The 13,457-nt window shown below is 41.7% G+C and overlaps 1 protein-coding gene across 1 annotated transcript in view; it reads right to left on the reverse strand.

Moving 5' to 3' along the window:
• The window catches only part of TRPC5 (transient receptor potential cation channel subfamily C member 5), a gene marked incomplete at both ends in the record, with an annotated part of 206,036 nt that overhangs the window by 167,508 nt on the left and 25,071 nt on the right, over positions 1 to 13,457 (reverse strand). Inside the window, one exon of the mRNA XM_079765692.1 lies at positions 1,667 to 2,188. Within this exon, the coding sequence (XP_079621818.1) occupies positions 1,667 to 2,188 (522 nt within the window). The remainder of the gene's footprint in view (positions 1 to 1,666; positions 2,189 to 13,457) is intronic.

Below are 13,457 nucleotides of genomic sequence, written 5' to 3' on the forward strand. Positions count from 1 at the left end.
ATAATATATATCATTAATAGAAATATACAAATATATCAAAGTGAAGAAAAGTCAGATCTTATAGCAGACTAACACAACTGATACTATAAATCAACATTAGGGTTGTGGGAAGGAGTAAGGAGTAAGGGAGGGGATGGGTCATTATCTATTACCTACAAATTGAGTACACAGAATCAGCCCATACAACATGAAAATGAATAATAGTAGCAGCTAATATTTATTGAATGCCTAATGTATGCTGAATATTGTGCATAAGTATATTATGCATTATTTTATTTGAACTTTATATTTCTCCAGGGAGGTAAGTGTTCCTGTTATTTTCCCCATTTTTTGAAGAGAAAAGTAAGGTTAAGTAACTTCAGGCTTAGTGAAATAACTTAAAGTGATTAGTGGCAAATAAATAGGATAAGGAGAGTTGGATGGGCCTATCCATTTATTATCTCCCCCAGTGCAGTCTTTTGCTCTTCATGTTGCTCTTTTGTCATTTTTATATCCTTTTCAAGGTTGTCCATGGTACTCATTTTTGCCTCATTTCAAAGGCATAGTATTTTTTTTCTTGTTTCAGGTAAAAGGACCAGTGAGCATACAATGTGATTTGCCTCAGGGTTCAGTGGACCCATGAAAGGGTGGCACTGCCTGTTGCCCTTCAGATGGTAAACACCTCTTGGTTCAACCTGTTTGAATCTGCCTCCTGGTAGCATTGGAAGAGAGAGGAAAATGGATATTAATGTACTTCCTGTGCCACATTAGCACTTCCTAATATATTTCCTATAATAGTCCTATGAAGTGGAGGAACTATGGTCATCTTCATCTTATAAATTAAAAAATAATGTCTTGGAGATTTGAGTTTCTTCAGGTCATAGATCTGATGAGTTGGAAATGCATCCTCAGTTGTTTTGGCTCTAAAGTCCCTGCCTTTTCTAGTGTACCATGCTGCCCCCAAATTGTTTGATTTGATGGCATAGAACAGCACCTGCTAGATTGTAAATGCCACCAAGGTGGAAAATAAAGCCTTTCATTCTGTGTTCTGCTTGAACTGACCTCCCTCAAAGAGGTAAACCCTAAAAGTTAGAAGGTCAAACCAAAGGAGATGTTGCTCTTGCTTTCCACAGCGTTACACACTCCATCTTTCAAATGCATGTATCAGCCTTCTTGCTGAGGGGCTTCCAAGGACTTAGTTCTACCAACAATTACCAACATCCAGACAGTGAGCCATCCATAATCACTGCCCTCCACATCCCAGTATATATGGCATGGTCCTTTGTTATGTGTTCTCATAGAAATTTTCCTTCAGAGCACTTAACAATGATTTGTAATTATATATTCACTAATGTTATCATTTGCTTAATGTCTACCATACGCTTGTAAGCTTCATGAATACTGAGTATCTGGTTTTTGTATCCTGAACAGCTAAATAATCATTTGTTGAACTGGTAAGTGCTTTCCCATCAAAGAGCTAGGTGATCAGTATTTTTCCTTTCTTATCTGGCCAAAAAGAAAATATGCAGAGGCTGTATGTGCCTTGGATAGTGGGTCTGTTTTTTAAGACTGTCTAACCATTTGTTTCTTAAGGGGCTAAGTGGTAGAAACATGCTAACTCTGCTCTACATACTCTGGACTCTGGAGGGCTTAAGCTTCCCTGAAAGCAGAGAAGGACTCAGCTTACCTCTTTCTGGTGGTATTTGATTGCTACCTTCAGCTTGGCCAAGTCATGGTACTTCTGAGGGTCAAGTTCTTCATTATGGTCATCTCGATGGTTGAGGATGATCTCCAATTCCCGGGAGCTCCGAGCTTGGTCAAGCAGGTCTTTGGCAAAGAGCTTACACTGTTGGGAGAGCTCCTCATACTCAGCCTTGAACTCATTTTCTACCTTGCTGAGTTCCTTGAGCTCCCAGCCCAGGCGGAAAGCAGTCAGGATAGGGTCCTCGCTTGATAAGGCAATGAGTGAGGGGCTTGCCAGAGCTTTATAGATGTTCAGACGGGAGCGGGAGTGGCGCAGGCTATCTACCTCTGAACTGGACACACACTCCACACAGTTGCAGCGGATCTGGTGAGGCCGTGGAATAGTGACCCGTTTTTGGACAAGCAATTTGATGATTTCATAGTTGTTGGTGTGGGCAGCCAGCATTATGGGAGTGATGTCTGGTGTGAACTCAGAGAACTGGGTGTCCATCATCAGAGTAGGAACCTAGGTAAAATAAAACAAAAAGCATAAGTGAGCAGGATTTAGGATTGGAGAAAGAGGGAGCACAGGGTCTATCAAATATTAGTGATTCAGGAATTGGAGTTAACATTCCTTTGTCAATTCCCCTCCTTATCATAATGGCTATTTGTGGAATGCTTATTGTATGCCAGGCACTGTTCTAAATGCTTTACATGTGTTTACTAATTTAATTTCCACAACAACTTTTTGAGGTAAATATTTCCCTCAAACAAGCTGAGGCACATAGAGGTTAAAAACATACCTAAGATGACACAACTTTTAGTAGCAGAGCCAAGATTCAAACTCAGACAATATGTCTTTAGACCTTCGCTCTTAAAATTATGGAACCACAATATGCCCAATTCTGTTAAAGGCACAATGGAGATATAGAGAAGTAAAGGACAATAATTTTTCCTGACCTTCTGGAACTTAGTTTGGTAGATCACAAACTTGGTGAGTAGGAGTACATGGTAGTTTGTGTTCATTTCCAAAGGAGCAACAGAGATTGCAGGAATATTTTTTCATTGTTGACAGTGTTATAGATGTCCTCCATTTTCCCCTCCTTTGCCCCCCTCCAGCAATCCCTCACCCCACCCCAGGCCTTCACCACACTATTTTCTGTGTCCATGAGCTATGCATATGTGTTCTTTGGTTATTCGTTGAAAGGCTAATGACAACCAGTAATTTTAAAGACCATGCCACTAAATCAAGCCCTGGTAGCTAAAGAGAAGATACCCTCAAATCATTACACTGACTTTGTATCTATATATATAAAAGTCTAAGCAACCAGCTGACCAGCCAACTGGCTGACCAGCTGGTAGCTATGTGTGCACTGAACACCAGGGGGCAGATGCTCAATGCAGGAGCTAGCAACTTTGCAGAGTGCCCTCTCACACTCAGGGACCCCTTCGGCGATGTTGGAATGCCTGGAATGCCAGTTTCAGCCTGATCCCCACAGGCCAGGCTGAGGGACCCCCACCAGTACACTGCACACCAGGCCTCTAATATATATATATATATATATATATATATATATATATATATATACTAGAGGCCCGGTGCACGAAATTCGTGCACGGAGGGGGGTTGTCCCTCAGCCCAGCCTGTACCCTCTCCAATATGGGCCCACCGGGATCGGGCCTAAACGGGCAGTCGGACATCCCTCTCACAATCCAGGACTGCTGGCTCCCAACTGCTTGCCTGCCTGCCTTCCTGATTGCCCCTAACCGCTTCTGCCTGCCAGCCTATCACCCCCTAACCACTCTGCTGCCAGCTTGTTTGCCCCCAACTTCCCTCCTCTGCCAGCCTGGTCACCCCTAACTGCCCTCTCCTGCAGGGTTGATCACCTCCAACTGCCCTCCCTTGCAGGCTTGGTCCCTCTCAACTGCCCTCCCTTGAAGGCTGGGTGCCTCCCAACTGCCCTCTCCTGCTGGCCATCTTGTGGTGGCCATCTTGTGTCCACATGGTGGCAGGATCTTTGAACACATGGGGGCAGCTATATTGTGTGTTGCAGTGATGATCAATCTACATATTACTCTTTTATTAGATAGGATAGAGGCCTGGTACAGGGGTGGGGGCCAGCTGGTTTGCCCTGAAGGGCATCCCGGATCAGGTGGGGGTTCCCTTGGGGTCTGGGGCAGCCTGAGCGAGGGGCCTGTGGTGGTTTGCAGGCCAGCCACGCCCCCTGGCAACCCAAGCGAGGCCCTGGTATCTGGGATTTATTTTCCTTCTACAATCGAAACTTTGTAGCCTGGAGCGGAGCCAAGCCTGGGGCTCCCTCCGAGGCAGGCAGCCATTTGTGTTGGGGTTATAATTGAAACTTTGTTGCCTTAAGCAGGTGGGCATGGCCAGGGTGTGCAGAAAGCTTTGCTTCCCCTGTTGCCAGTGGCAACCCTGGCCTGCTCTCTCAAGCTCCATTCTGCTGCCATTTGTTTGAATTTGTTTACCTTCTATAATTGAAACTTTGTAGCTTGAGTGGAGGCTTAGGCCTGGCAAGGGCAGGCGGAAAGCTTGGGTTCCTCTGTTACCTAGAAAACCTTGCTCTCTGTGGCTGTAGCCATCTTGGTTTGGGTTAATTTGCATACTCGCTCTGATTGGATGGTGGGCGTGGCTTGTGGGTGTGTCGGAGTTATGGTCAATTTGCATATTTGTCTATTATAAGATAGGATGGAACTTCAGGGGGCCAAAGACTAAAGCCAATGTTCCCTACAACTTTCTGCAGGTCCCAACTAGGTAGAGATAATCTGTTATTGTCAGAAAGAAATAGTCTATACTAGTAAATGAGGATCTCCAGGCTTAGGAGAGGGACTACCATTAGCAAAAGACCTTTGATAAAATTGCTATGTCTGTTATCTGATGCTTGGTGTAAATAGCAGGTACAGGCAAAAGGTATAGCGTTTTTTGGGTATTCAGGAGAATCTCTGGGTGAGTGCAGAAACTGGTCAATAAAGAAACAACTTTTCAACTTTAAATGTATTTTGGCACTCAATTTGTTCACAGTCTAATAGTGAAACTTAGGCAGATCACTAGACCCACAAAAGAGTCTCAGTATAGTAGGATCTAGAGCTAGATAATAAGGAGGACCAGAATAATCAGAGGAGGCCTCATGGAGGTGTGGGGCTGAGTATTCAAAGCATATGTAGGATTCCAGAAAGTAGTGAAATATTGATCTCAATACACTTTAAAAAGACAGTTCCAAATACTTATTTTAACTGGGGGAGAACATGGATAATTGAGATTTCCACAGAATAGACAAATATTATTTTAATACTAGAGGCCCAGTGCATGATTTAATCATGCACGTGTAGGCTGTCTGTCCGCTAGTCGGACCCGGTGTGGCCGGCAGCTCCAAAGTCCCTGGGCCCCTAGGGCAAGGCGGGGCGGGGGCATGGTCCTCCTGAGGCCGGAGCCCAGGCCAGGGTCTTGCCTTCGCCTCCCACCCAGGAATGCTGGGGTCGCCGCTGCCTCCTCTGCCTTCATGGAAACTTGCGTCCTCTGCGGACACCGGGACACCGCCGCGTGCTCCTGCGGCCCAACTGCCGCCAGACTCCTCCCCCGGGAGCCGCGCTGCCTCCAAACCTCCGAAACGCCCGCTCGCTGCCCCAGAGGCCCGTCTGTGCTGCAGCACAGCTATGGCGCAGATGCTGAGCTCGCGTCGCCGCTGGCAACGCGAGCTCAGCTTCCTGCCGGCCCAATCACCACCCCAGCCACCCCGAGTCCCGACCCCTGTGTCTCCCGCTGGCCCAATCGTGGGCGTAGCGGAGTGATGGTAATTTGCATATTACCATTTTATTAGGTATGATGATATAGTTTCTTTTTACTCTTAAATTTTTTAAAAACCCAGAATTGCTGGAGAACTGACAAAAGGATGAGTTGCAGTTTTTCATCATCTTTGCCTCCTTTCCACCTTGGATGAAAGATCCCCAAACAGGGAAGTGGCCAGAAAAGAGGGAATAGGAAAAAGGTGGAAGAGAAAGAGGGGGAGGAATGCACAAGAAATCTGTTTCCTTTAGGGGGTGGTTGCATCAGCCTCAAATAGTTGAGAGCTGGCTGCACATTGGTCATCAATAGCTTGGATTGAGCAGCAAGTAAACATTGTTAAACATTTTTAGAGAGCAGCTACAAATGAGACAGCAGGAAGTGAACAACTGGCTCATAAAATAAATTGGACACAGGACGTAATAATCTCAGAAGTTAACATAAACCTACAGGCTAAGGAAGAAGTGGGTCTGAGTGGGCCTCGTAATGAACATAAATACCACAACCAGCATAAAGCCTCGAGTTGGGAGAGATGCTAAGTGAACAATGTATCACAATTGGCCCAGGAGGAAGGAAGCTTACATCTGGGAACCTGCCAGTTCTCAGTGGGGAGGGGCATTCCTCAATCTCTGTCAAGATCTAGAGGCAGGAAGTGGGAGGTGGAGAAAAATAGTTTGTAGCACAGGATTCCCTGGGTTAGATTGGAGGTATGTGTCTGCTTCCTACCACGGTGTTCTTCCTGTCCTTTCTCTCCACTTCCTTGTTCTTTCTGTTTTTCCCTACTCTTTTATTTTTTTCTTTCCTTCTTTCTATATCAATGCTGCCAGGCTTGTCCAAGACACAGTAGTACTTGTGAATATTGCTTAGCCCAGTGGTCGGCAAACTCATTAGTCAACAGAGCCAAATATCAACAGTACAACGATTGTAATTTCTTTTGAGAGCCAAATTTTTTAAACTTAAACTTCTTCTAACGTCACTTCTTCAAAATAGACTCGCCCAGGCCATGGTATTTTGTGGAAGAGCCACACTCAAGGGGCCAAAGAGCTGCATGTGGCTCGCGAGACGCAGTTTGCCGACCACGGGCTTAGCCCCACTTGTGTCATAAAGCTGAAAGGTTGCTGTCTATGCCTAGAATATGAAATGCTTTTTGGAACCATCTGATTCCATTGTCTTTGACTTAGTACTTAACAAGGAGTCTTTGATTCTCCTTTCAGCTTTCTGTGCATATGACACCAAAGATGAAAACTTTTCAAAAGAAAACTGGTCCACAATGACCAACCATGTCTTCCTATCCAGACTGCTTTTCTCCTTCAGGCAGCCTTATCATTCACAGGTCACCACACCTAATTCAGTCATTGCTTTCTGTGTGTATATCCTTGTGGGATCCCTGTGTGGAATGGTCTACCTCATTTCTCTGCCAGCAAAGGGTCATTGTAAGCCCTGGCTCCTTCAATAGCTCCTTGTCTTAACTTGATCCCACCCCTTATAGACCACCCAAATGCTGTGGGCACTAAGTTACATCCAATATCTTGTTGTTATCTAATTATTTTACATATATCTTTTTTGCTTCTTCATTAGGGTTGTGAGCTCTTTGTTGGCAGAACTGTCTTAGTCTGCTTGTGTTTTCCCCCATAGTGTCCAGCACACTACTAGACATACAGCAGGCACTCCCCCAAAGGGAATTAAGTATCCAAATATCAAATTAAGAAATTGGCTCTCCTTTTCAAACCTGGCTCCTACAATTTGAGTCAGTGTGAGATAGTGTCCTTGGGTCTTTCCTTCCCATGTCCAGCTGAGAAGGTAGACATTCCAAGACTCTAATGAGGATTAGCAGACCGGCTCTATAGGGAACACCCTGATATCACAAAAATTTAGAACAGTCCCTGCCTGTAATTTTCACAATTTTATTGCTTCAAAATGGAGACTCTTGTACCCTTTTCTTCTACCTCTATTCATCCTGCTGCTTTTCCCTTCCTAGACTGTGCAGGGACCATGGACTATCATGAAGAAACACTGGTAAAGAAAGAGAGACTTTATAGTGAGGGTCAGAGATTTCTGTTAATAATCAGGACTTTATAATATAGTTGACATCAGGGGCCAAAAAGTAAGTAGATAAAAGAAATGAAGACTAGGTTTGGGGGCACATGCATAATTTTGATGAGTAAATTATAGAACTGGTGAATTGTAGAGCATATACCTTCTCAAGAGGGGCATCTGCTGCTCAGTTTCTTGTTATAAGCACAAATGAAGGCCCAGTGTTGCCATTTTTCAAGATAAGTCAGAAATATGGATTTGGGGGCAGAATTTTTTTAAAGATTTAAATGTTGCCTCAAAAAAGTTAGAGACAGTGTGCAGGCTCAACAAAATACATATATGAGGGAATTTAGGCTTGAGTGAACCAGTTTGTGACCTTTGAGCTAGCATATGAGTTATGAGTCTAATAAAAGAACGGGAGAGGAAGCTGGACATCTAGGCAGGAGCCAAATGATAAAAGGCTTTGTTTGCCATGCTAAGGAACTTAATGTTATTTTTTGCCATAGTGAACCGCTGAAGAATTTCAATCAGAAGAGGTTCATAGTTAAACAAGTGTTTTAAAAAGATCAATTTGTCTAAAGTGTGGTGAATTGGCAGTGGTAAATGTGCTTCTAATTTTTAATAAGCAGCTTTCCACACACACACACACACACACACACACACACACACACACACACACACATCTTGATTTATAGTGTTTGGCAATTTCTGTGGTGTAAATATTTCCACTATGGTCAATTTCAAGTTACCAATATAACATCATGGAACATAGAATTTGGAAGAGATAAATACAACCAGTTCTCATCAGCTAGTGTAAGCCAGCTCCAGCACACCATTAGATGAGTTTCAGAAGGATGGGACTAGTTAAAATATATTACTAGTGTAGATGAAGAGATGGTGAGATCTTAAACAGTAATTCTAGAGATAGAAGTAATAGGTTTAAAACATTCATTGGATGTGTCAGGTAGTATTGGAGGGAGAAGTAAATCAAGGAGGTCAGGTTTCTCGACTGCATGTCTGGTTGATTGTGGTGTCACCAACAGATAGTGAATATAGGAGGAAGAGCAAGTCTAGGATTTTTAAAGGTTCAATTTTGGACACATTGAGTTTCACCTACATATTGGGACAGTAATAGGAAATTGTATAACTCTAACATGAGTCTTGAAGAAAATTTCAGGACTGAAAATGTAGATGTGAGAGTCTTTAGCCTATAATAGTTGAAACCAAGAGAATGGATGGGATCAACCTCTGCCTGCCCCAGCCTCCCCATAGTTGGGTTTGCTGATCTACCCCACGGACTCAGTCCTGTCCCAATTTACAAAGCAACTGAGGCTTGAAGTAGGAAGCACTCAAGTGGCCAGCCTCAGCCTCCTTCATTCCATATTCCAATCATTGGGGATTTGCATTAGGGCACTCTCCATGTTCTGTTAGTTTTTGAATCCAAGCTTCTTGCCCACCTTAGCCCTAGTTTGTAAAACAAGATTCTCCCTGGATCTCTAGTCTGAATTTCTGTTCATGTATGGGCCTAATAGCTCAGGCCTGGTATATTTTCTGGATTATCTGTGCCTTTGATAATCTTTGAGTTATTTTATAGCTTTCTTAATTGTAATGCAAATATTTCTTGTCTGGTAGAATGCAAGTATTGCCTAGTGCATCTATTTGTAAAATTTTCAGCATTCCTGATGGCCTATATCAGGGGCCAGCAAACTTTTCATTATAAAAAGTAAGTTGGTAGCCTGGCTGGCCTGGCTCAGTGGTTGAGCATTGACCTATAAACCAGGAGGTCACCACTGGTTTCCCCATTAGGGCATATGCCTAGGTTGTGGGTTCAGTCTCCAGTGTTGGTCATGCAGTAGGCAGCCAATCAATGATTCTCTCTCATCATTGATGTTTCTATCCCTCTCTCCCTCATCTTTCCTCTCTGAAATCAGTAAAAGTATATTTGAAAAATAAGATAGTAAATATATTACGATTTGTGGACAGTACAATTCTGCCATTGTAGCAGGGAAATAGCGATAGGTAATATGTAAATGAATGGGTATGGCTTTACTTAATCAAATTTTACTTACAAAAGCATGTGACAGGCTGGATTTGGCTTTTAGGCCATAGGTTGTAGACCCCTGGCCTCCTCATTCTCTCACTAATTAATGAGTTAAACAAAATTTTTGACATGTATTCACTTGAATTTGCATATAGATCATGATTTAACCATTTAAAAAATTATCCTTTAATAGCCATTTGTGTTCAGATTGAGGTCAGGTGGAAAAATCAATTTTATTATTTTCTTATCAAGTTTTGCTTTCTCTTTGAACTCCTAAATTATACTGCACGGTCTTGGGCTTCCCATTAAAAATTCTGCTTTAAAAAAAGTGTACATAATTTATATGGGAAGAACAAAATGGACAAAACTTATTTGGGGATAATGTCACAATACATACCCAGTGTTTTTAAAAAGTCAAAATTGATATATAAAAATCAATAGTGTATCTAACAATGGCTAACATTATTACCCTTTATAACAAGGATAAAAATAACATTAATAGCTACTAGTTATAGAGAACTTTCCATATGCCAGGCACCATGCTAAAGTATCTCATTTAGTCTTCCCTTTGTTTCTATGGTATAAACATAGTAATTATCCCCACTTTATATCTGAGGAAACTCACCCATAGAAAAACTAAGTGCCTTGCCCAAAGTCTCATGTCTAGGAAGTAGAGTGGACAGAACTTGAACCCAGGCAGTTTGGCTCCAAAGCTTGTACTGTTAGCCAGTATGCTGCCTCACTCCCAACTAGTAAAAGACCAAAATTTTGATTTATTATATCAATAAATAAATCTACAATCATAACATTTAATATTCATACATATCATAATTATGTGCTACAGGTTTTATTGGGTAATAATTAACATCATCAACTAATATTCTTCCTTAAACCCAGATAAATATTATGTAGCATTACTCAAGATTTGGGAGCCCACAAAACCATTCTTGATTTCTTATCAGATAGGGTCTCTTAATTTTTCTAAAGACAGGAGCTAAGTCTATGAGAAAATAATACATGGCTGACACCATAGGTTGTCAGAGTTAATACTTTCAGGGAAACTGGAAAAGGCATTTTTCTCAAAATGTATGGTGGGGGGTGGAGAAAAGGGAAGGAAATCAATACACCAAGAAATTACATTTGGTCCATGTTATCTACAATTCTGCTTCTAAAGAAACCTGATGGATGAACCAACTTGATTTAATTTTAAAATTCGCAATGACTTGGGTCATAGCCACTAAAGAATACATAGCCTCCATCTCCCTGGGGCTTTGCATTTAGGCTTTAATGAGTTTGCTCCTGGATCACCCTAGGTCTTCCTGTTATAAAGCTTGCACTATATTCTAAAATCTTTTTGGATTAATGAGCACAGGACAGAGTTGCTGGGCTCTAAGCTAATCATATAAAACACTGGCAATACAGTGAACAGAGAGCTTGAGTTAGTTCTTCATATTTTCAGCTAAATTTCATTGCCAGAGGACACAACAGAGGAACAGATGATGCTCCACTTTCCCCACTCTCAGGACTGACAAGAGCTTTTACAAGGTTATTGTTCTTAAGTGGCCCAAATGATACATTTATTTCCATTAACCTCATCACTGGAAACAATCTGATAACTGGAATTTTTCTGAACCCTTAGGCAGGCATCCTACGTTCATCACAGACTTCTGAAATGAAACCCTCCAATGGACAGACCCATATCAGGAGCTAATTCATTCATACCCACAATGCTGTGTGGTTATAGGCTAACCTATCCAATTGTCACTTCCTCATAGAACTGCCCTCACAGTACCATGTTAAAAATAAATCTCCTATTTTGTGCCTGGATTTAGTGAAATTGTAATATTTTCACATGCTGGGCCTCTTCTACCCTAACAGCAGATAAAATCAATGCTCAATTTTTTCAGCAATTCAAGTGACTGTTGGAAAGGAAACTTCATTTTTCTGTATTACTCAGAAATGAAGAACACCTGCATCTAATCACATCATGTTACTAGCCACCCACACTGCCTTACCTATAGATCAGCTAGCTAGTAGTAGCGATGAAGGAGCTTACTGTAGAGCAGAAATTGGCATCAGATGGGAAATAATGTTTCCCAGACTCAGATAAAAACAGAACCTTCAGAATTAAGATTTGGTGTACCATCTGAGCTGATGTCAAAGCCATTTGTGTTCAGATGCAACAAGTTAAAAAATCAGTAAATCAGAAGGCGTGGGTTATTATGGATGTGGGAAAATGTCAGAAGTAAAGTTATGCTCATTGTGTCTCTAGCACTGCATAGAATAATGGATCCCTGATCTGCTGGTGTAGTGTAGTTTGCTTTGCAGATAGTTCTATGGTGGTGCTTGGTACAAATAGCTCTTTAGGAAAGCCATAGTTCTTAGTTTATTTTTTTATGTCATCATGTAATTTTTTAAATTAAATTTCTCTTGTATATTGTTTTACTGGAAAGAAGATGCTATCAAGCTGATTTAGAGTATTTTGTGTCACTGCTCATCGTGTGACTAGTATGAGTTCAGGTAGCATTATAAAGGTTTCTGATCAGGGCTGAAAATCCAGGTGCAGAAACTGTGGGGATCAACAAGGGTACAAGACCATGTAAGGGCCAGGATAACCAGATAGATATGAACTATATGATAGGATTCAATACAAATAAACATTTATTATTTTCTAATTTCTCTAATGGACAAAGATTTTGATAGAAACACATTTGCCAGCAAAACAAAATCAGAATAAATAAAGAGGGTCTTTCATGCAAAAAGAGGAGTTGAGACCCCTTAATTTGTTTTTAGTAGTTTGCAGCCATACAATTGAAAAGTATGTTCATTGCCATACAACGAAAATTGGTAGGTATTATTGGGAGTCCCAGTTTAGGTCTAGAAGAGCTTAGATGATAAAAATTAGGCTCAGTTGGTTCTCAGAATGTAAAGGTAAATTTTAACAGGTGATTCTTTTTTTTTTTTTTTACTATCTATCTTTTTAATCCTATGAGTTCCAAAATCCAAAATTTTCAACTCTGTTTAACACTTATTTTCCCCCTTTATTGATTAAGGTATTACATATGTGTGCTTATCCCCCCTTTGCCCCCCACTCATGCCCTCACCCCCTGGTGTCTGTGTCCATTGGTTAGGTTTATATGCATGCATACAAGTCCTTTGGTTGAGAATGCAGAAAGGGAGAAGGAAAGGGGAAAGGGGAAAGGGGAAAGGGGCAGTTTTACTCCCTAAGCAGAGAAGCTAGCAGTCTCAAGGCATGGCAAGATAAAGTTGCCAGGTACTTCTCATGATTTCTGGGAAGGCCACAACAAAGTAAAAAAAGGAAACTTGAGAATTAATCTGTACCAAAATATTCAGCAAAGGAATTTTGAAGCCTATAGACAGGAGGGTATATAACACCTCGGTCCCACACCCAACTTGCTCTTCAGATTAGCTGAGAGCCCATCTGCACTTCATAAGCCAGATGTATAAGTTTGCTTGCTTGCTTTGCTTTTTCAGTAAAGGAGCATACTTTAATTGCTTTAATAAATTGGCTTTTTGCAATGCACTCAAGGTCTCTTGTATAAATTTATTTATATGAGAAGACAAGGATTGAGGTTGGGGACAACTTTCTCCTATTGATTCGGGGGGCTGTCCCATAACATCTCTCTGGTGTTAGTGAGAGGTGCCTATAACACCTGCGATTAACTGGGCTTAAATTCAAAACTAGAGTCTAATGGCTCTTTGCTGACAGAGGCCTTTCACGTACTCTGCATTCTTGGGAGAATCATAGACTGAACTTTCAACCTCCTGTCTGTTTATGCTTTCTGAATCAACTACTGCAGGGAATTTCCTTGTCCCCTCATCACCATACTACCACTTAAGCAATAGACTGTGATACACCCTGACCAATTAGAACTGCACAGATTGTAATTATCATCAACC

This window comes from Cnephaeus nilssonii, assembly GCF_951640355.1.
Source record: "Cnephaeus nilssonii genome assembly, chromosome: X".
Lineage (NCBI taxonomy): Eukaryota > Metazoa > Chordata > Mammalia > Chiroptera > Vespertilionidae > Cnephaeus > Cnephaeus nilssonii.